At 43.4% G+C, this 23,272-nt stretch overlaps 1 protein-coding gene across 2 annotated transcripts in view; it reads right to left on the minus strand.

The window, feature by feature from the left end:
- LOC147462799 (uncharacterized) overlaps positions 1-22,348 on the minus strand; it is a 51,024-nt gene extending 28,676 nt beyond the window's left edge. Inside the window, exon 1 of one of the 2 annotated variants that reach the window (XM_086485623.1) lies at positions 22,119-22,348. In XM_086485623.1, coding sequence (XP_086341749.1) covers positions 22,119-22,129 — 11 coding nt within the window. In that variant the 5' untranslated portion in view covers positions 22,130-22,348. Of the gene's footprint in view, positions 1-21,966 lie in introns of both variants that reach the window. The other variant, XM_086485613.1, reaches the window with a different exon arrangement.
- Between the last annotated feature and the right edge of the window lie 924 nt (positions 22,349-23,272).

Raw genomic sequence — 23,272 nt, forward strand, 5'->3', positions numbered from 1 at the left:
GATTAACAGTGATCTGGCACTTTTGTGAGTCTTGAAGGAGTACGAGCGGAAGTGCGATGCGAGAGAGAGTGCGAGAAGAAGAGCACGATGATATGGTGAACTCGCTCTACTGTAATGTGTAGAGCATAGTGAGTTCTTATTAGGTTTTTACAAAAGAATATGTGTACATACCTGGCGGCCCGCCCACTTACCTGGGCGACCACATTGGGCTTTATACCCCAACAACCTCCACTTAAAGTCCAATGTGGTACTTTAAGTGTGAGAGAAGCTACTATACAAGCTAATATACAAGAGATGTAGAGAAGTGATGTACTACCCTATACCTAACTGCTTGCGAAAATGCGCAAAGCTCTCTGAGGGAAGTCCTTTTGTAAGTAGATCAGCAGGATTTTCTGTGGTGTGAACTTTGACAAGCTGAAGTTGCTTATCCTCGAGCATTTCCCTGATGAAATGATACTTCACATCCACATGCTTTGTCTTTGAGTGATAAACTGGATTGCGAGCCAATTGTATAGCACTTTGACTATCACAATATAACACAGGCATCTCTTCTTTGATTCCCAAATCTGTTACTAGTCGATTAAGCCAAATTGATTCTTTGCATGCCTCTGATGCTGCAACATATTCAGCCTCTATAGTAGACTGAGTAACACAATCTTGTAATCTAGAACGCCATGATACTGCTCCACCAGCCAATGTAAAGACATACCCTGACGTAGACCTTCGGTTGTCTAAGTCACCTGCATAATCTGAGTCTGTAAAACCCTTTACACTTAGCTCCTGACTCCCATAGCATATACGGATACTCTTTGTAGCTTTCAGGTATCTCAATATTCCTTTCACTGCCTCCCAATGTTTCTTGCCTGGGTTTGACATGTATAGACTTACTACTCCCACTGCAAATGCAATGTCTGGGCGAGTAGCAATCATTGTATACATCAAACTACCCACTGCAGACGCATATGGAATCTTATCCATTTCAGCCTGTTCTTCCTCAGACACAGGACAATCTTGTTTGCTAAGTTTCACATATGGTGGCAATGGAACACTCAATGCCTTTCCCTTCTCCATATTGAAACGTTGCAAAACCTTGTCAATATACTCTGTTTGAGATAACCAAATCAACTTCTTTGATCTGTCTCTCTCAATGCGCATACCAAGTATATGACTTGCCTCACCCATGTCTTTCATGTCAAACAATTTTGCCATCTTTGACTTCAAAGCTGAAATTTCTTCCAAGTGCTTGCCAGCAATCAACATGTCATCCACATACAAAATAAGGATCAGCCAACTGCCATCCTTAGCCTTCTTTGTATATAGACAGTGATCGAACTCACTACGTTTGTAGCCTTGAGAAAGCATAAACTTGTGGAATTTATGGTACCATGCCCTCGGTGATTGTTTTAAGCCATAAAGACTCTTTAACAACTGGCATACCCAATCTTCCTTGCCTTTCTCAACAAACCCTTCTGGCTGCTGCATGTAAATTTCCACATCTAAATCACCATGCAAGAACGCTGTCTTGACGTCCATTTGGTGCAACACCAAATCTAATATGGCAACCAATGCAAGAAAGCATCTCAATGTAGTCATCTTGACCACCGGAGAGAAGACTTCATCAAAGTCAATGCCTTGTTCTTGCTTAAAGCCCTTGGCAACAAGCCTTGCTTTGTACTTTGGCTGACTATCATGAGTGGTGATCTTATACCTGTAAACCCATTTACAAGGTAGATCCTTTTTGCCTCGTGGTAATTTAACTAGCTTCCATGTCTGGTTTTTATGCAAAGCTGTCATCTCTGACTGCATGGCCAATTGCCAATTCCCGGAGTCCTTCATTTGCACTGCTTCCTTGTAACATGAAGGCTCATTGCAATCAGTCAACATGACATAGTTCATAGATGGAACAAACCTATCAGGAGGTCGCGTGACACGTCCAGATCTACGCACAATAGGTGGCTCAGGCTCAGCCACAACCTGTGGTTCCAATCTATCCTGCCCTTGCTCCTCTTGAGCCCTGACATTTTGTCTTGCACGTGCAGGTCCATCTTCTTGGAAGACAACTCTTCTAATCTCCTCAACCCTCTCTGGTTTAGAATGATATTTGGATTCATTAAAGTGAATATCATTGCTGCGGACAACCTTTTTGGATTCGGGATCCCAAAGTTTGTACCCTATCTCACCAGAATTACCATAGCCTAGAAAGATGCACTTTCTACTCTTTGGCTCAAGTTTGTTCCTAAATTCCTTTGGAACGTGAGTATATGCCTCACAGCCAAAGACTCTGAGATGCTTGTATGAGGGCATTTTGCCTAACCATACCATCTCTGGCACTGAATCCTTCTGCAAAACCTTGCTAGGAGATCTATTTACAAGATGAACAGCTGTTGATACAGCTTCAGCCCAAAACCCATTTGGCAGCTGTGCATTAGACAACATACTTCTGACCTTCTCTTGTATGGTCCTATTCATCCTCTCAGCAACACCATTTTGAGGAGGATTGTAAGGAGCAGTAAGTTCACGTTTTATACCTTTTGACTCACAAAAGTCCTGAAAGGCCTTTGAAACATACTCTCCACCATTGTCAGTACGTAAGCATTTAAGCTTCTTGCCACTCTGATTCTCCACAAGTGTCACAAACGTTTTGAAAACACTAAACGCTTCATCCTTGTGCTTGAGAAAGTAAACCCATACTTTCCTCGAGTAATCATCTATAAATGTCATAAAGTAAGAAGCTCCCCCTAGAGATAGGTTAGGCATAGGTCCACACAAATCACTATGAACAAGTGCCAACTGTGTATCTCTTCTACTGCTTCTATGCTTATGTGGCTGCTGTGTTTGCTTACCATACAGACAATGTTCACAGAATTCAAAATCATTAAATGAAAAGCCAGGCAAATAACCAGAACGAGACAAGATTTCCATTCCCTTCTCGGACATATGTCCTAACCGGCTATGCCACAAAGAAACGTTCGGTTGCTCGGTTACATTGATTACATTTTTAGAGACATTTGATACATAAATCATGTAAAGTCCTCCAGACTTTACTCCATGTGCTACTGTCATAGAACCCTTGGATATCTTCCACATGTTCTGTCCAAAAGTGGTGACGTAGCCAGCATCATCAAGTAAACCTGTGCTGATCAAGCTCTTTGTAATTACGGGAACATGTCTCACATTCTTTAGCGTGAAAGAAGAGCCATTCTGAAACTTCAATTGAACATCTCCAACACCTAAGATCTCACATGTCTGCCCATTGCCTAGCCGAACATGATCTTTAGTGGTCACATAAGAGGTAAACCACTCCTTGTTTGGAGACACATGAAGTGATGCCCTTGAGTCTATAATCAAGTCACTCAGTGCATTTCCATCAGATGTTGTAAGAAGAGCTGAGTCCATTGTATTCTTCAAGAAGTAGATGTCTCCTGACACTAGACTGTCATCCTCTGCAACAGTGTTTGTCACATTTATTTCTTGAATCTTCACTGAGGACTTGTTCTTCTCACCATGGTCTTCAGCTTTCTCTTTGCCTTTTTCTGCTTTCCATTCTCTGCAGTCTCTTTTCATGTGACCCTTCTTGCCACAATGGTAGCATTCTATGTCACTCTTGCCTTTAGCACTGCGGGACTTGCTACGAGACTGATTCCTCTTTCCACCTTTGTACTTTTCTTTGGTCCTTCCCCTGACAACTAAGGCTGTTTCTTTGCCTTTGTCCATTGTCTTTCTATTGGTTTCTTCAGTAAGCAGACTTCCTTCTACACCTGCTATGTTCAAACCATCTGGAGGTGCCGAATTACTCAAAGCTGTGCGAAAAGTGTCCCAACTTTCCTGCAATGTGATCAACAGGAACATAGCTCTAATTGGTTCATCAAACTTGACATCTTGAGCTGACAACTGACTATAGATTGTGTTGAATTCATTCAGATGATTGGACATAGGTGTCCCTTCTTTCATCTTCAAGTCAACAAGCTTCTTAAGCCAGTATACCTGTGAAGCTGCACTCTGCTTCTCATAAAGATCACTCAGCTTTAACCATGCTTGATAAGCCGACATCTCGTCTGCTACATTGAAGTAAACACTTTCTGCCAAAGTCAGCATAATGGTAGAAAGTGCCAATTCATCCATTTCGCTCCATTCATCTTCGTCCATATCTTCTGGTTTTATTCCCTTGAGCTTTATAGGTTTTATCTGCTTCTTTTGTACCAACACGTGCTAAATTTGCTTCTTCCACAATGGGAAATTGGTTCCATCCAGCTTCTTGATATTGTAAAGAGCAGTGTTCTGTGATCCAGCCATAGCTACGCTTCACAGTAGTTTACTTTTCTGGGAAAAATTCGGCAGAGTTTCCCCTGTAAACTGACTTCTGAACCAATATCAACCTGTCAAATGAACCAAGAAAGCTTCAGATTCTGCAGAAATTTTGGCAGAGTCTCCTTTGTAAAATGGCTCTGGTGTACTAAAAAACAGACCAAAAACAGCTCAAAAAACACTGTCTCTCTGACACTGTAAGCTGCGGGTAAACCTGTCCTACACCTGTACTGTCTCTCACTGTCCTGTCACTGTCCTATAAGCATAGACTGCGACAATGCCTCAACGGCAGTAAAGCAAAGATGCAATCTCAACTGTCTAACTCACAGTCAATACATCCTAGCTGCCTATCTAAGGGTGCTCGAGGGATCGCTCCAAGACCTGTATCACCAATAGGATCTCAAAATTCGAGAATTTCCCAGCTCAATAAAACCTCACTCGACCCTCAACAAAGGCTGCAGTAAATCTGACAGTACATAGACTTCCCACAAAGTCATACATCCACAAATTTCCCACTGTATGCTGTAACCGCTGCGGCGGTTGTTTGCTGCGTGACTCACAGCCAGCAAACCCTCAACAGACATACATCATCTCTGACAATACATCCCATGTGGAAGTACCTGCAATGTCAGGATGAAATCTAGAATATCAAGCAGCAAACACAAGCTACCTGATGAACCAGTGGATGTCGCCTACAGTCTGTGTGTAGATGCGCCTGTGTTGTATGTGACACGCCTCCAAGAACTGTGAGTCGTCCTTCAATGTGTAGACAGCCACAAATCAACACTCTGGGAGTGTTGATATCCTTAGCACCTACAGTCGTAGGCCGAAAACCCCAAATTTGCAGAGTCGGATCTGCACCCGTCAAGACCACGTAGTCGAAAATGGCCTGCGCAGACCTTTGTCGAAGCCGAACGGTGGCCGAGATGCGAAGGCCGTGTCTTCGCTTGTCGAATTTCACTCCAATCTGAGTTGGTGACTCTAGCCTCCTGCAGTGCTGCCCCGAGCCTCGATCTGAGCTCTAATACCAGTTGAAGGAGTACGAGCGGAAGTGCGACGCGAGAGAGAGTGCGAGAAGAAGAGCACGACGATATGGTGAACTCGCTCTACTGTAATGTGTAGAGCATAGTGAGTTCTTATTAGGTTTTTACAAAAGAATATGTGTACATACCTGGCGGCCCGCCCACTTACCTGGGCGACCACATTGGGCTTTTTACCCCAACAAGTCTATTCGTAGACCGTGCATGCCCAGTCACTTAGCATAGATGCATATCCTCCGGTTGCACACAACATGATCATCGGAATTCCCATCAGAATCCATTAGCATCAGTTAGGGGAATTTTCCAGTGCATGTAGCCTATTTTCCTATTTATTGGGTTTTTCACTTATTATTTTTAAGTGACTTTCCTACAAAAGTAGGTAGGGCAATTTTGCTAAGTTAATATATAAGCAAACCCCAAGTTAGCACTTTCTGGCAGAAGAGGCAGCAGGAGCTTCCCGCTCAACAGGCAACTTCTCAGCAGTACCCCCTCAAGTACCTTGGCGATCCTCGCCGACCCGAAAGATCTGGCGTTTTCAGCCTAGCCTGGATTGTCAACACCACAAGAACCCTAGCGCTAGCAGAGAACTGCCATCGCCAGCAAAATTCATCAGCATTGCTAGCGTTTTTCCCAAGCAGCCAAATCAACGTTTTTGATTTGCAGATTCAGATCAGCAGTAGCGTTTTTGATGAAGGCAGATCCAGCCAGCGTTTTTAACTCTCGGCCCTTATCACATCAGATCCACAGCATTCCTAGCCCTACGACACAAAAGCAAATTGCCCCCAAGTTGGTTGCAGATGTTCACCCATTTTCAGCCATAAAAACGCAGTGAAAACAGTCATTTTCAGCCACCGAAACAGCCCCAAAAAACAGCAGATAGAAGTACTCAGATTTCAGCCGTCAAGTCGCCGTCGTCATCACCGTCGTCGTCATCGGCATGGTCCCATTGCATCAGTCCATTGCATTCGCATTGTACACCTTTGTGCAATCAAAGTAGACCACTCTCGCCGACGAGAGTGGGGCCTTCGGAGGAGGGTTTTACAACCTCTCGGGTGTCGTATCTCTTCTCTCTCCTTCTCTCAGTCTCATTCACTTGCACGCACAAAATCCACTCACTTTGTTCGTGACCACAGCACTCTACAAGACGGAAAGCTCTTTCTTTCCCTAAAGAACTAAAAGGAACCTTGAGCAATAAGGATCACTAATCTTGAGAAAATACAACATTCATTCCGCTGCACCTAACATTGGTATCAGAGCTTTGGAAGTGTTCTGCATTACTCAAGGAAAGAACCACAAGAACCACAAGAATTTTTTTTGCTGGTTGCGATCGCACGAACCCAAGTTTACTTGGACATGGCGATTCCTAATCGTGTTTTGTTGAAGAGTGACAGGAATCCCAAGAAAGAAGGGCTTGTCCAGCCTCCCCTTGTGTCTCTTTTCACTCATTGAGAGCGGACCGTGCACTTAGCGGCCGGCCAATCGATGTGAGGTGGGAAAAAGCAACCTTGGTGTGAGCGCAAGGCCGCCAAGGGGTGCGCCCGCAGAAAGGAGTAGAACTCGGGTGAAGACAAGATCCTTCTCCAACACGATTTGCAAGCGAAAGAAAACCTCAAGAACCCCAAGAACCCAAGAATCCAAGACCCTCAAGACTCAAGAATTCAAGAACCTCAAGAACCCTAGATTCTCACGAATCAAGGACCTCAAGAACCCAAGACCCCCAAGAACCCAAGTTCCTCGTGAACTCAAGAACCCCCAAGAACCCACAAGAACCACGATTGCAGAATGATCATCACTCGAAGCGGAATGGATACTTCGCTTGGAGGTGATGAGCATGAGAGAGGCGAAGAAGAATTTTCCCCACCAAGAGGTTTTTCCGACCCTCCCCCTTTTCCATCTACGACAAAGATTGCACTAACTCCTGTGGAGGAGTTGGACCAAGCAAGAGAAGCAGACAGAAAGGCCTACGAAGAAGAAATGGCAGCCATAGAGCGTCAGTTCGACTTGGAAGAAAGAGAAAGTCAAGCAAGATTTGATCACGAGACCAAAGCAAGAATGCAAGAGATGTTGCGACTCTTTTCTCGAATACAGGCACAGATGCAACAAGATCGGGAAAAGAAGACTCTCTCAATCTCTTTTTCTCCACAGCATGACACACAGGATTTGCATGATTATGCGAAGCATGATGATTTGAATGATAATGATTTGCATGATGATTTGGATGACAAAGACAAGCATGATGACTTGCACGAAGATGATGTGATTGATGATGTGTTAGTGGATGCTTTTCCTAGCGAAACTAATCTTGTTGTAGATTCGATCAATCAATCACGAAGATCCGATCTTGGCTTTCGAGTCGAGGTCCACAGAACCCCCACAGGACGATTCGATCATTCAGGACGAACCGATCTTGGCTCTTGAGCCTTGGTCCAAAGAACCATCACAGGAAGTATTATGTGTTCGCATGATTGATAAGCACGCATTATTCGAGTGTTTCATTCGTGACGGTTTCTTGTATTTTAGTCAGCATCGTTATGTGATCCCTTTTCCTAGGCATGACATATTGCATGTTGAGCACGTTTCTCTCATGGATGAGCACGAATGTATGCGGATTGTTCATGAAAAGTTGAAAAGTCTGTATGTCAAGAAGTCACATTCCATGTCTCTTCCTTGGCATGACACAGTTTCACATGATAGTATGAGCACCAAGAATAGGCATTTCCATTGTGATTTGCCACAATTGATTGATTTTGATCAAACAGAAAAGATTCGAGCGCATTGTTTGCATGTGTTGGATGAACGGTTTGTCATTCCGTCTCTATGTTCATCTACATTGCATACACAGTCTTTAGAGAAGATAAGATTTTTTTCCTTCACTTTACATGGAATAGGTATGTTCATGGTTTTGTGTTGGAGATTGTTTCAGGAATTTTCAACCATGGAGATTCTTGAAGACGAAAGAAGCAGGACTCTAGACGAAGTTGAAGCATCAAAGGAGCCACAGAAGACTTTGAGTCGCTTTCGGCGCGGCCCAAAGAAGCAAGTGTTGCAGACCTTTATGAAGTTCAAGTACCGCTTGACCCACATAGCAGAGTGGGGCGGCGAAGAGTCCCTTCGAGGATTCCGGATGCTGTTGGCGATCTCCCTCGACGCCATACAGTTCGGTACTAGTACCTCACTTTGAAAAGTAGGGGATGTCACATGACACATCCCAACCCTATGTGTCCGTGGACAAGCTACACCACAGCAGGGTTCAGTCAATCCGATCAAGTTAGATTGGCAGTGATCTGGCACTTTTGTGAATCTATTCGTAGACCGTGCATGCCCAGTCACTTAGCATAGATGCATATCCTCCGGTTGCACACAGCATGATCATCGGAATTCCCATCAGAATCCATTAGCATCAGTTAGGGGAATTTTCCAGTGCATTTAGCCTATTTTCCTATTTATTGGGTTTTTCATTTATTATTTTTAAGTGACTTTCCTACAAAAGTAGGTAGGACAATTTTGCTAAGTTAATATATAAGCAAACCCAAGTTAGCACTTTCTGGCAGAAGAGGCAGCAGGAGCTTCCCGCTCAACAGGCAACTTCTCAGCAGTACCCCTTCAAGCACCTTGGCGTTTTTGGAGATCCCATCCTCGTCGACCCGCAAGATCTGGCATTTTCAGCCTAGCCTGGATCGTCAACACCACAAGAACCCTAGCGCTAGCAGAGAACTACCATCGCCAGCAAAATTCATCAGCATTGCTAGCGTTTTTCCCAAGCAGCCAAATCAGCGTTTTTGATTTGTAAATTCAGATCAGCAGTAGCGTTTTTTATAAAGGCAGATCCAGCCAGCGTTTTTAACTCTCGGCCCTTATCACATCAGATCCACAGCATTCCTAGCCCTACGACACAAAAGCAAATCCCCCCCAAGTTGGTTGCAGATGTTCACCCATTTTCAGCCATAAAAACGCAGTGAAAACAGTCATTTTCAGCCACCGAAACAACCCCGAAAAACAGCAGATAGAAGAACTCAGATTTCAGCCGTCAAGTTGCTGTCGTCATCACCGTAGTCGTCATCGGCATAGTCCCATTGCATCAGTCCATTGCATTCGCATTGTACACCTTTGTGCAATCAAAGTAGACCACTCTCGCCGACGAGAGTGGGGCCTTCGGAGGAGGGTTTTACAACCTCTCGGGTGTCGTATCTCTTCTCTCTCCTTCTCTCAGTCTCATTCACTTGCACGCACAAAATCCACTCACTTTGTTCGTGACCACAGCACTCTACAAGACGGAAAGCTCTTTCTTTCCCTAAAGAACTAAAAGGAACCTTGAGCAATAAGGATCACTAATCTTGAGAAAATACAACATTCATTCCGCTGCACCTAACACGCAGGCTCATTTCATTCCAGTGAAGAAAACAGTCAAGCCGGATCATTTAGCGAGACTGTTCATTGCTCAGGTATTCATATTGCATTGCATGCCTCAGACAATAGTCTTTGACAGAGATCCCTGATTCACGAGTTTGTTTTGGAAGGCTATTTGGGAGAACATTGGCACATGGTTGCAATTCTCGCCATCTTTCCACCCGCAGACAGATGGGCAATCTGAGATTGCAAATTCAGTCGTACTGGATTTATTGAAGTCTTACATTTCTGATCAGAAGACTCAATGGGAAAAGTTTGTGCCCTTGGTGGGATTTGCCTACAATAACACGATCCACTCTTCGACGGGGAAGGCACCATTTGAGATTATTGAAGGTGCTACGAAGGTTCCACCCTTGCTAAGCACGAAAGATAAGATTTTTGAAGCTGACCAGTACACAAGGGACTTGGACATTGCTTTTGCCAAGGTCCGGGAGGCTTTAGCGAAATCTCAGGAAAGACACAAGAAGACAGTAGATCACACCGTCGCGATTTGAAATTAAAGGAAGACGATTGGGTACTCTTACGTTTTGAGAAGGCATACCTGAGAAAGAAAAAGGGAAAGGAGCGGCTTTTTCAAAGCTTAGCATGAGATACTATGGACCTTTCCAAATAAAAGAAAAGATAAAAGATGTCTCCTTTAGATTGAAGCTGCCCGATACTTGGAGAATTCACAATGCTTTTCATGTGAGTCTCTTGAAGCCTTTTAAAGGCGATGTGCTCGATGATGGGGAGCCAGATGAGCAACCCGAAGTGGAGGAAAGCGAGGAGATACTCGTTCCAGAATAGATATTGGCACATAAAGATAGAAAGATTAAAGGTAAAGTGATTCGGCGGTTCTTGGTTAAATTCAAGAACTATCCTGCATTGGATGCGAAGTGGATGAAGGAGGAGGACCTAGCAGATACTCCTCAGATTGTGAAACTTTACCTTGAAGTATTCGGTTTAGCATAGCCTACTCCGATAGAACCCCGATTTCAACATGGGTGAATCTAGTGTAGCGGGTTTGCACAAGAGGGGAGTCACTCCGCTCCTTTGTCAACAGATTGCCCCGATTTTTGATATAGAGTCACTGATGTCCTTTGGGTTTTTGGGATACTGCTAGGCTGACAGTATTGTGCTGTATGACTTTATGAACTGGAATTCTTGAAATTGAATATGATATTGATTGATTTGTACTTGACTTGTTTGAGTGCAGGAACTGGTAGACGAAATGACTGCAGCATTTTGGTCTCATAAATCTCTATAGACATGATTGCAATATGGATTGGTTAATCGGGCATCTGTGAGGTCTCGATTGGATCTAGATGCGATTGCTAAATACGTTGCCGATTAATCACGGTCTAAGATTTGGAATGATTTTGAATGTGATTTGTCATGTGATGTCCTGTGATGTCAAGTGATGTCCTGTGATGTGACTGTCGATTGGTATATGTACTAGATGTGTTGTTCCTAGTGCGTCGGTACTAACAGTTAGTGTCTGCTAAGACAATTTATGGCCTCTGTCTGTTTTGCAGGCGTAATCGAGGGCGATTACAATGCTTTCAAGAGGGGGGTATGTCACAAAATGGTGATGTGGCTAACCCCGGACATACCCGAAAAGGGCTGACACGTGGCACAGTACGAAAAGGCCTCTGTCTATTTTGCAAACGTAATCGAGGGCGATTTTAATGCTTTCAAGAAAGGGGTATGTCACAAAATGGTGATGTGGCTAACCCTGGACATACCCGAAAAGGGCTGACACGTGGCACAGTACGAAACCCCCACAATATGCGCTGACATGGTGACGTGGCCTACCGTACGGAATTCCGAATTTTGCGGCGAGATTTGCGGAGCTGTTGACATGGCATTGCGTACGGGTTTCTTGAAAATCTGCTAGCTGAATTCACTGGCAGCTTTTAGACCTATTGCTTTAATTTGAGAATCTTTTAAGTTTAAGTGCTTTTGGGGCTCTGCTTTTGGGGCATCCCTTGTATCTATAATTTAGTGGGCAGGGCCTCACTTCTTAGAGCATTTGGACGCAGAGTCTGAGAGTGAGCACCTACCCACTCTCTTGTACTTTGAACACAGATTAATACAAAAAAAAATACCGAAAGAGGCGCCAGTCTTTGGGGCCAATACCTCTTGACACGGAACTATGCCGGGCCGTGTCAACCTAATTGTGAAGTGTGAACTGTTTTGAAGTGAATCTCTGTTGTGTTGCTGTAGAATCTTGACTTGGCGTGTCCAAGTTTGTTACATCCTTATTCTTGTGCCTTTTTGGGGCACCATGCAGCGATATATCCTTGTTCTCCACACTCAAAACACTTTCATGCTTTGAAATATTCAACTTTCTGGTCTACTGTCAGTCAAAATCGTGTATCTTTCTGTTCTTCTGTTAGTCGAGTTCGTGAATCTGTCTATCGTCTGTTTCTGTTATGACTTGTCGTAGGTTCATCGGGTGGGTAAGTCAAGTTACCCAAATGCATAGCGAATCCCCGCTTAGCATGTCCCATAATGGACTTTGACTTCTTCTCAAGGCAGTAGTCTCGAATTTCTTTGGGAAGTCCACAACAAAACCTCTCAATCTGCTCCTTAAAACTGATCTTCTTAAAAGAAGAGGTTGGAAGAAAAGTATTCCAAAATCTTTCACAGTAATCATCCAAAGTGTCACCTCTAATCATCCAAAGGTGGTTCCAATTGGTTATCACATCTCGTTCACACTCTTGAGTGAGCCATGAAGAAATAAATAGTTTCTTGAATTTCAGATACTTTGTCGGTGCTTCTTTTCTTAACAAAAGAGTGGACCACCATATCCATGCGTAGCCTTCTAGAAAGGATGTTGTCCGTCTAATCTTTGAGTACTCTGTATAGCAGCCTCCAGAAAATTATGTATCAAACTGTTAAATAAAGGCAAAAGCCTTAGAAGAATCTCGAAACCCTGAAAAGGTTTCAAACTTTACTTCTTGTCCACCGTCTTTGAATTCCTTAGCCTTCTTGCCCTTGTCGTCGAGAAAATTATACTGATTAGCTATGTAAAAGTGCTTTTATTTTTAATAACATATAGTCTGCTCGTTGTTTCTTGCCCTTTCTATCCTCATCACTCGAGTCAGAAAAGGATGAGCTATCCGAAATGTCAAAAGAAGATGAGGACGAACTGGACAATGCTTCGAAGCGTACATGCTTCTTCTGTTTTCTTGCTTTCTCAAACAAGAGGGAAGTCAATTCCCTTATTACGTTTCTTCAATTGCTTCTCCTTTGACCCAAATAGTTGGTTGACTCGATTTTCGACAATGTCCTCAAGTTTATCTTCAGTAAACATCCGTGGGACAGGAGGTTTCTTGATTGCCGGTTTAATTGGTGACTCAATGGCTTTCTAGCAATGAGTATGCACTTCGTCCATCGGGTGCCGGGTCAAAAATTTGGCATACTCTGCATCCTTGGCAAACTGAAGCATTTGATTTGCACACTCGTCAACCTGCTGTTGACGTTGCATCTCCATGAGTTCATACTGCAAAGGCCAAGGTGGCCCGTACTCTTTCTCTTCTAATCCGCTTGAATTTTCCGTACTCTCCCGTTTCCGAGGTGGAAGGAGAAGTCATCTGGTTCTTTCCTAAATCCATGCATGTCGTGAGAAGAAGGATCGGACCGGTAGAAGAGAAATCGGTCGTGCTCTGATACCACTGTCACAGACTTGGACACCCCAAGTCTAGATTCTGTCGCGACACGGAAGAGAGATTCACTTAAAAATACTTCACAAATTTAAAATCACAGTTCAATTTGGTCGATACAGCCCGGCGTAGTTCTGTGCCCAGAGAGATTGGCCCCAAAGATTGGCGCCCCTTTCGGTATTTCTTTTATATTAATGCTTGATCAAGGTACTACAAGGGATGTCAAAAGCAAAGCCCCAAAAGCAGTAAACTCAAAAGCAATTGGTTCAAAAGCTACTAGTCCCAAAAGCTGGCACAAAAAGCCACCAACACAATTTACGGAAATCCGAACGGGCTGCCGCATCAACACTATCAGCACAAAAAGCGAAATTCCGTATTGTTCTACCACGTCAACAGTCAACGCGTTTAGCGGGCGTCCATACAGTTATGTCACATCATCTGACTATCAGCACAATTTGTGTACGTCCGTACTGCCACGTCACTTGCTGTACTGTCCGGGCAACATTGCCACATCATTAGTTTGTGACAATGCACACATATGTGATTGCATTTTGGCAAGACACCCTCTCTTCGCATCCGTTGAAAACAGCCCAGAGCATGTTGGCCCTGCCCAAGTTGGCCATAACCCACAATCAGTGCATTCGAAGAGACATCTAGGACAGCAAGCTCCTCAAGCACGTTTTGTGCTTTACGAAGTGCACCACATTTGGCATACATGTCGACCAAGGTAGTGCCAAGCACGACCAAGGCAGTCCTCCTTGTGAGTAGTGTCGAACGTGAAGACTTCATGTCTGATTTGATGGAAACAGCCAACACCATTCCCATTGTCGCATTTATTGCAGAGTGTTATTTACGATAGAATCTGTAGTATCTGCCTTCTCAAGGGGCTTTTGTTCAGTTGTTCGAAGCTCTGCCCATACAGAGAAGTGAAAGAGGAGTGATTTTCTAACCCTAATGGGAGCATTTTGTGTGTGTGTGCAGTCTGGAAAATGTCCCAATTGATCTACCATTGGAGGCCAAGTGGATCAGCCCTTACTTCGCATCCCCCGAAAACAGCCCAGAGCTTCTTGACCCTGACCTTGCCTTCAAGGTGCACGCGTACGTGATTGCATTTGAAGAGACACCCTCGCTTTGCATCCGCCGGAAACAGACCATAGCATCTTGGCCCTCTTGTACAAATGTGGTGGTCAGCCTCACATCGAAGAGCTGCATGTGTTTGATCAATCGGCTTGGACCTCCATTGCAAAGTCACAATCAGCTTCGTCATCCTTTTCAGCAACTCATTCAAACTTTTTCCAAAATGTACAATCATAATCTGATGTGTGAGGGACACCCTTGCTTCGCATACACCGAAAACAGCCCAGAACTTCCTGACCCTGAACTCGCCTTAAACATGCACACATATGTGATTGCATTTGGAAAGACACCCTTGCTTCGCATCCGCTGAAAACAGCCCGGAGCATCTTGGCCCTACCCAAGTTGGGCATAGCCAACATTCCGTGCATTCAAAGAAACGACATCTCGGACAACAAGCTCCTCAAGCACATTATGTGCTTTACAAAGTGCACCATATTTGGCACAAATGTCGACCAAGGTATTCCCAAGGACGACCAAGGAAGCCCTCCTTTTGAGTAGTGCCAAATGTAAAGACTCCATGCGTGATTTGAAGGCGACAGCCAACATTATTCCTGCTATTGCAATTATTGCAGAGTGTTATCTACAATAGAATGTGTAGCATCTGCCTTCTCAAGCGACTTTTGTTCAGTTTCTCGAAGCTCTGCCCATGCTCAGAAGCGGAAGAGCAGTGAGTTTCTAACCCTGGTGAGAGGAATTTGTGTGTGTGTGTGTGTGTGTGTTTACTCTGGAAAATGTCCCAATTGATCTGCCATGGAAACCCAAGTGGATCAGCCCTTGCTTTGCATCTACCGAAAACAGCTCAGAGCTTCCTAACCCTGACCTTGCCTTCATGGTGCACACGTTGCAGAGTGCAAACGACAAGGAAAATGACTGCCTCTATAGCCTTGCACACACCACACCGTTGGAAAGAAACACCACAAGGCAGCAGAAAACACCTAAGTCGAACACATGTAAAGACGGGTGAGAGACCACTCTAACCTAAACCATGATTAAATTTTTTGAGTAGAGTATCCATATGCTTGATTCCGACAACAGATGAGAGAGTTACAAGCTTTCAAAGATGGGATGTCTGTCAAAAGCTCCAAAAAAACAAGTCTCTGTAAGAAAAAAGAGTGTGCAGGGAATTGCAGCTATAATAATGGGGACATTTTTCACTTTACTGGAGTGGATACTTCTTCCTTATCTCAGCCGACATCTTTCTCTCTCATCTCCCCTTTTAATTGGTTCATTTTGACCATTTTTGGGAAAAGAGGGCTCTATGTCGGTCACTTTGACTTGGGAGATGGGCAAAAATAGGGTGTCCAGGGGCCCAAAAATTTGTCCAAGCGCTTGGCCAGCCAGTGGGAACCCAAAACAGGCGCCCCCTCTCCCCCCAAATCCCCACGAGCCTCCATAGCCAAGGAGTGAGAGCTCCACTTTCCCTTTGATTCAACATAATGGGACACCCACCACACCCCTTATACCCTCCACTTTGCACTCACCCCTCCCAATGTGGGACTATTCCATTGCCGCTTGGCACCATCCTCCCAACTCCCCACACATGTACATAAATTTTCTGTTTTGCTCCCCACACCTAGCAACCTTGATAGAAGCATAGCAGACGACTCTGACCACCAAATACGACGCTGTAAAGCGCGGCCCGGAGCTCGTTACTTCGGCTATCTCAAGAAATTTCCGATTACATCATTTCTAATTAAATCCATTAAGTCGACCCACTTGCCTTTTCTCACATGCATCCGCAACCACTTTCTAAGTAGGGGACCGCCCACTTCGAGTACATGTAACTCATGATATATGAGTCCGATTCACAAGCTATCAAGCACAACTCAAAATGCTCATTAAAGACCATCATTTGAAAGCTCAACCGACCCAAAACTCTAGCAAGCAACTTAGCAAAACCAAGCCTTTGTACGTGAATTTTTACACGGGCACTTTCAAAACTCAAAGCACTATGTACACATATATACTTGGGGCTAGTCAGCAAGTTATTTAGCATCACTTATTGGCTTTATGCCCATCCAAAAAATGCCTGACATAACTTGCTAACCCCCCCCCCTTGCCTGTTTGATCATTCATGACAACCAGAGGTCTCTAGGGTGAACAACTGTTGTAGCTCATCCCCTGAAACCTCACACACATCTGTAGAAATTTCCCCATTCTTCTCTTCCATTGATAGCATGTCATCAAGAACTATTGTCATCAAACGTGCCAAATACTTCTTTAATCTATAACCATTGACCCGATATTTGTGCTTCACTCCACTTAAATCAGCCAACTGATAAGTTCCAGTATCAAACTTGTTCACAACAACAAAGGGACCTTTCCATTAAATCTGAAACTTCTTTTGAAAGTATTGTCCAATTTACTATTGTAACGCACAACGAGATCACCCTTTTCAATTCCTTTGTCCTTCACGCATTCATCAGCCTTCATTTGAACCTTCTTATATACCTCCTCATAGTAATCCAAAGTTAAGGTTTTGTACAATTGCAAGCATTGTACACTCAACAACCTCTTCTGCCAAACAGTCCTCTCTTCATGTTCAAATGACAAAAGCTTACGTGCGGGAATCTCAACTTCAATAGGCAACACCGCCTCCTTACCATAAACCAAGTGATATGGGAAAAACCTGTACTTGTCTTCACAGCAGTCCTATATGCCCGCAAAGCACAAGGTAACTCAACATCCCAAGTTTTACCATGAGTTTGAGTCATCTTTGTGAGAATTTTGACCAACTCCCCATTGAATCTCTCAATGAGACCATTGCATTTAGGATAATAAGGAGTGTTGTACCTGTGCTCTATATTGAGTTTCTTGCATAGAAAATCAAATATTTCACCTCTAAATCTTGGTCCTCTGTCGGATAATAGCTCCAATGGGACACCAAACTTGCAACATACATGCTCAGAAACAAATTTTCCCATTTCCTTACTACTAATTTGCTTAACAGCTTTGGCTTTTGCCCAACGTGATAGATAATCCACAGCCGTCAAGATATAAGCATTTCTCTTACTAGTCATGGGTAACGGCTTAATAGCATCAAGGCCCCATTTTTCAAACACATCAAACGCCAAAATTGTTTTCCTCAACTCAGGTTTCAAGACTCTCTTTCCTATTCTTTGACAAGATAGAGAGGATTTACACCAGTGATTCACATCTCGCTGAATACTTGGCTAAACATAGCCTTCTTGTAGGATTTTATGCAACGTAATCTTCATGGCAAAATGGCCTCCACAAGCCCCTTCATGATTTTCTTCCAAAATTTTATAAATCTCCTCTTTCCAGGGTACACGACGCAACACTAAATCACTCTCCTTCATATAAAGTACATCATTAAGCATCTTATACTTCCTGGCCTTTCTCATAAAATCATACTTCTTTGATGATGGTAGATCCATAGGCAAATCACCAGTCAAACTTCTTTTGACGACACTTCCCTTCTATGATATAAAGGAGTATCCGCTTTCATTATGAATATACAAGTAATCACTTCTTGAGCAGCTTCATGAGCCTCCTCATTTTGAGACCTATCAATGTGTTGCAAATTCCATGCTTGCAACCTTTTAAGCAATTGTTTAACCTTGAAACACAAACTTTTCAATCTAGGGTTCTTGTTTTTCCATACTCCCAGCACTTGTTTCACAACTAACAAGGCATCACCCTTGATTTGTACGCGTTTAATTCCCAAATGTAAACAAATATTTAATCCACCCTCAAGTGCCATGTACTTTGCTTTATTATTACTCTTTGCATCAACTTTCAACCCTTGTTTCCTCATAAGATTTCTTTGAGCATCATAAATAACAATCCCCCCCTCCCCCCCCCGATGCAACATCATGGCTTTTTTGATAAGAGCCATCAAATAACAGTATGGAAGCATCAGTAATAGGAGTCTCTGTCCTCTTCCTTTGTATCACTTCTTTCATAACCAAGACATGAGTCTCTTTGTAAGTAAGTAGGTCAGCCAAAGTAGCCCGAGTACTCTCTTCCACCAAGAAAGCAAACTAAAATTCCTGTAGCTCAGTAACCCATCGCATCATTGTCTTTGATATATTAGAGTTATTAAACAACTGTGGAAGCAAAGTATAGATGGTAAGGAAAATAAATGGCCTTTATAGTAAATAATGCATGAATCTTCTACAAGCATATACTATACTTATCATCACCAACTCAACCTCAATGTGATCTCTTTCATGAGGGGTCTTCACTCTGCTGACATAGTAAACAAGCTTCATGTACTGTGACTCCTTCCCTCTTTGCAATAACATGGCTCCAATCGCACCATCTCCCACTGATGAGTTGACATAAAAGTCCTTTTGCCAATCCGGAGCTTGCATAATAGAAAGCGTACTCAGCACTTCTTTGACTCTCTCAAAGACATCTTCACAGTCATGTATCCACTCCAATGGATCATTCTTAACCACTTGCTGTAATGGACGCAATAGTTGTGATGCCAAAGGTATGAACCGAGACAGGTATTTAACCTTCTGAATGAAAGTGGCCAATTGTCTTGTATCTTTTCGGGATGACAATAACAACAGTGCTTCCACTTTCTTTGGATCTGCCTCAATTTCATTTTCTGAGATCACATGCCCAAGAAGTTTCACTCTTTGCTGTGCCAAATGACATTTCTTAGGGTTTAATTGACCCCAACATTCATCATACCTTGCAAAAGTTATTTCAAGCTTCTCAACATGTTCCTTCAGTGAGCTGTATATACAAAAATCATCTATGAACCCTTTGACAAACTTCCCAAGAAATAGGGTAAGGACCCAATCCACTTTTCTTTCAAAGGCTCCAGGCCCCTTTGTTAACCCAAAAGGAAGACAGCAAAAGTAAAAACAACCCCAAGAAGTGATGAACGTCTTCTTCTTCCGATCTTCAGGAGCAAGAATAAGCTGGAAATACCTTGAATATCCATCACAAATGTTGTATCTCTTAAAGCCAGCCACAGCATCCAAAGGCTGATGTCACTGCATTCAATGGCTTGTAATCAATACAGACTCTCCAACGCCCATTTTTCTTTGGAGTGACCACTACAGCACTCACCCACCCCGCATTATCAACTGGAACAATGAGCCTTGCATCCAACAATTTATCTATCTCCTCTTTCAAAGCATTCATTTGCTCCTTACTCATCCTTCTTAACTTTTGTTTGACCGGCCTTGCCCCTTCAATTAACTCAATCTTCACTGGATTCCCACCAAAGCCCCTGATCTCTTGATAAGAGGTGATGAAAAGGTTTGGAAACCTGTCGAACATTGTTAAGTACTTCTTCCTCTCTCTTTGTGTCAGATCAGTACTTAGCATGTTTTGAATAAGCTCTTTCTTCACTATTGATTCTTGTTTAGTTTGCATTAACTCCTCAAGTTGTTCTATAACGGCTTGAAGCATTTATATCCCCTGACACCTGCAACACATCACCAATTTCTTCCTTTCCGCCATCCAACAATAGGAATGACACTTCACCTTCATCACTGGAGCCAAAAGCAAAACTACTATCTGAATCCTCAAAGCTTTCTTCACTAGTAATTTTAGATTCATCATTTTTACTCACATCCTTTAATGCCAAAGGTTGTTGGGTGGTCATGTCAAACACCCTCTTCTCACCTTTCTTGCCATACACGGAGATTGTGCCCTTGCCCTAATCCTGTACAGCACCAACGGCTCTCAACCAAGGTCGTCCCAAAATGAGAGGAAAAGCTCCCAATCCTACTAGCATAACATGAAAGTTCACCAAAACTTTCACATTAAAGACGTCAACCTCCAAACTTTTGATCACTCCCAAACACTTTACTTTGGCATGGTTAGCTAGTCGAATCCTGAATCCAAAGCTTCCACTGGTAACTAAACCCAACTTCTCAACACATGACTGTGTAATGACGCATACCTGGACACCTCCATCAATGTAGGCTTCTCCCATGCCCACACCTTTGAGCCAAGCGTCTACCACAAGAATATATCAAGTAACTCTTTCAAAGTCAACACTCTAACATGTCCACGCTTCGGCTCTTTCTCAATCGGATTCACTAACGACTTCTACTGCCTCTTCAGTTTGGAGACCATATTCATCAACTGTCCAAAGGTACAATTCACTTTCCTCCCAATCAAATCTTCCTTCAAGTTAGAAGCTGCTTTGCCTTCACCCAATGGCAAATCTACTACTTCAAATTTCCTGCGAGGTCTTCTTTTCCTTTTTACCGTCGCATCTTCACCTTCTTTCTCCTTCCCTTTCTTCTTACTGGAGCCAACACCATTTTGTGTTCTTTCTCTCTTTCCCGATGGCATTATATCAGATTCGTTGTCCTCTACACGAATGATTCCCACAGGGCCATTACCATTTGGAGCTTGGGCTTCTTGATGAACTTCATGAGCACCTTGATCCCCTCTTATGTTACGAAGTGCACCACATTTGGCATACATGTCGACCAAGGTAGTGTCAAGCACGACCAAGGCAGCCTTCCTATTGAGTAGTGCCGAACGTGAAGACTCCATGCTTGATTTGAAGGGGTCTGCCAACACCATTCCTGTTGTCACATTTACTGTAGAGTGTTATCTACAATAGAATCTGTAGCATCCGCCTTCTCAATGGGCTTTTCTTCGGCTCCGTCCATGCAAAGAAGTGAAAGAGGAGTGAGTTTCTAACCCTGGAGGGAGGATTTTGTGTGTGTGTGTGTGTGTGTTTCGTCTGGAATGACCCAATTGATCTGCCGTTGAAGGCCAAGTGGATCAGCCCTTGCTTTGCATCCGCCGAAAAAAGCCCAGAGCTTCTTGACCTTGACCTTGCCTTCAAGGTGCACACGTATGTGATTGCATTTGGAGAGACACCTTCACTTCGCATCCGCCGAAATCAGCCCAAAGCATTCTGGCCTTGTCTTACAAATGTGGTGGTCAGCCTCACGTCAAAGAGCTGCATGTGTTTGATCAATCCGCTTGTAGAATCATAATCTGATGTGGGAGAGACAACCTTGCTTCGCATCAGCCAAAAGAACCCAAAGATTCTTGACCCTTGCAAATACTGTAGTCGAAGAGACGACATCCTTGTCACAAAGCTTACTAACAACTTGCGCTTTTGAAAGAACGCAACTAGCATGCAAGTCAAACAACGTCAGTTAGTAGCCTCTGACTAACAATCTCATCAGTTTTGATTGCTTGTGTCGACATCTTGCATAATGCCGAACGTCTTGAAGATGTAAGCATAACTGATTGCATTTGGAAAACAGCGTAGGTCCATAGCCTACCCCGCACTATGTGCATAAAGTCTCGACAAAGAGCTCAAGCTCTTCTTTCTATGTCGCTACTGTGACTCTCTCTCTCTCTCTCTCTCTCTCTCTCTCTCTCTCTCTCACACACAAAACCTCCATTGAAGATCTTCTGTTCCTTGTCCCTTCTAGCTCATGGAATGTCTGTGTCAGATAAATAAAGGCCACCTTCCAAGCATGAACGAAGGGACGCAGCGGCAAGTTCTTCACCACTTGCAGAACTACACCATACCCACAATTGTGCTCTCACATTCTCCGTTGTTCATAAGCCCGCTCAATCGGCAAATTGCCACAATTTCTTCATTTTCATTGAGCCTCACATTCTCATCATATCAGCTCGCAGGGCGTCTTTTCGACCTTTCCACCGCCTCGATTTGCCCCGTACAAAAGGGCACTTCAGGATTGCATTGACCTGATGCGAAACACCATGGATCAGCTTCGCTCGTCAATTTCGTAGCTCTCGGACCTCAACTTGGCACTCTCATCAGCAAAAGTGGAGATTTCATAGCCAAACGCACTGCATTGAAGCTAGTGACAGTGGGGTAGGATTGTACCACTCCATCGTCAATTGAATGACTTTCATGAGCTATAAATTAAGCAGAGGGCCCGCGCGGGTTTTTTTTTTTTTTTTTGGTTTTCTTTTAAGAAGAGAGTTGAATTAAAAAAGGAAAGGAAAGTGCAGAGATGCCTTAGGAGGGAAACGGGACATCCCAACAAAAAAGAAAAATATTACAACTGAAGGTATCTGTGAACAAGAGTGGGTTTCGAATACTCATACATGGAAACCATCTCAGCCATAAAAAGGCCCCTATGAGGGTAGTCCAAAGTGGGATATCCATAAAACTACACTCACTCAATAGAATGGCTCTCCAACTGATAGTAATCCCTTCCTTGTGACAGGCTTTTTGAAGTTCATCTTTGAAGAGGAAATTGGAATTACAAGATACAAATAAATGGATCACAATGTTTTCATGTATTCTACATGTAGAACAAATGCCATCTGATATACCCAACTTCTTGGCTTAAGCGCATGTCCATAACCCTTGATGTAACACTAACCACATGAGCCAACTGTGTTTGATTGCCAAAGGAAAGGCCCACATACATTTAAACCTAATTCCCAATGTTTTGCTTGCCATTCAAGACCCCCATGAAGACCCCACCTTCTGTTGAGGTTTTTCACTAGATTTGAGTCCATCCTGTTGGGTCTACAGTTATGAAAATAAACATGATGACACATCTTTTACAAAGTCAGGTGACTGCTCTTAAAGCATTTATGTAGCTTTGTTGAGAAGACTTTACTTCTTTCATACGCTAGGTCTGCAGAACCTTTGGAAATGGTAAGTTTGAGCATAATCTCCTCTAGCAATAGTACCACTCCATCTTTGAAGATGTTCTTCCAGCATCTAAGGCCAGATTTGAAGCATTTGTGAGCCTTCCTTGAAAGGTCCCAACCTTTTGATTTGCAAAACCA

The sequence above is a fragment of the Adiantum capillus-veneris genome, chromosome 2 (genome assembly GCF_014529385.1).
Source record: "Adiantum capillus-veneris isolate H3 chromosome 2, ASM1452938v2, whole genome shotgun sequence".
In the NCBI taxonomy this organism is placed as follows: domain Eukaryota; kingdom Viridiplantae; phylum Streptophyta; class Polypodiopsida; order Polypodiales; family Pteridaceae; genus Adiantum; species Adiantum capillus-veneris.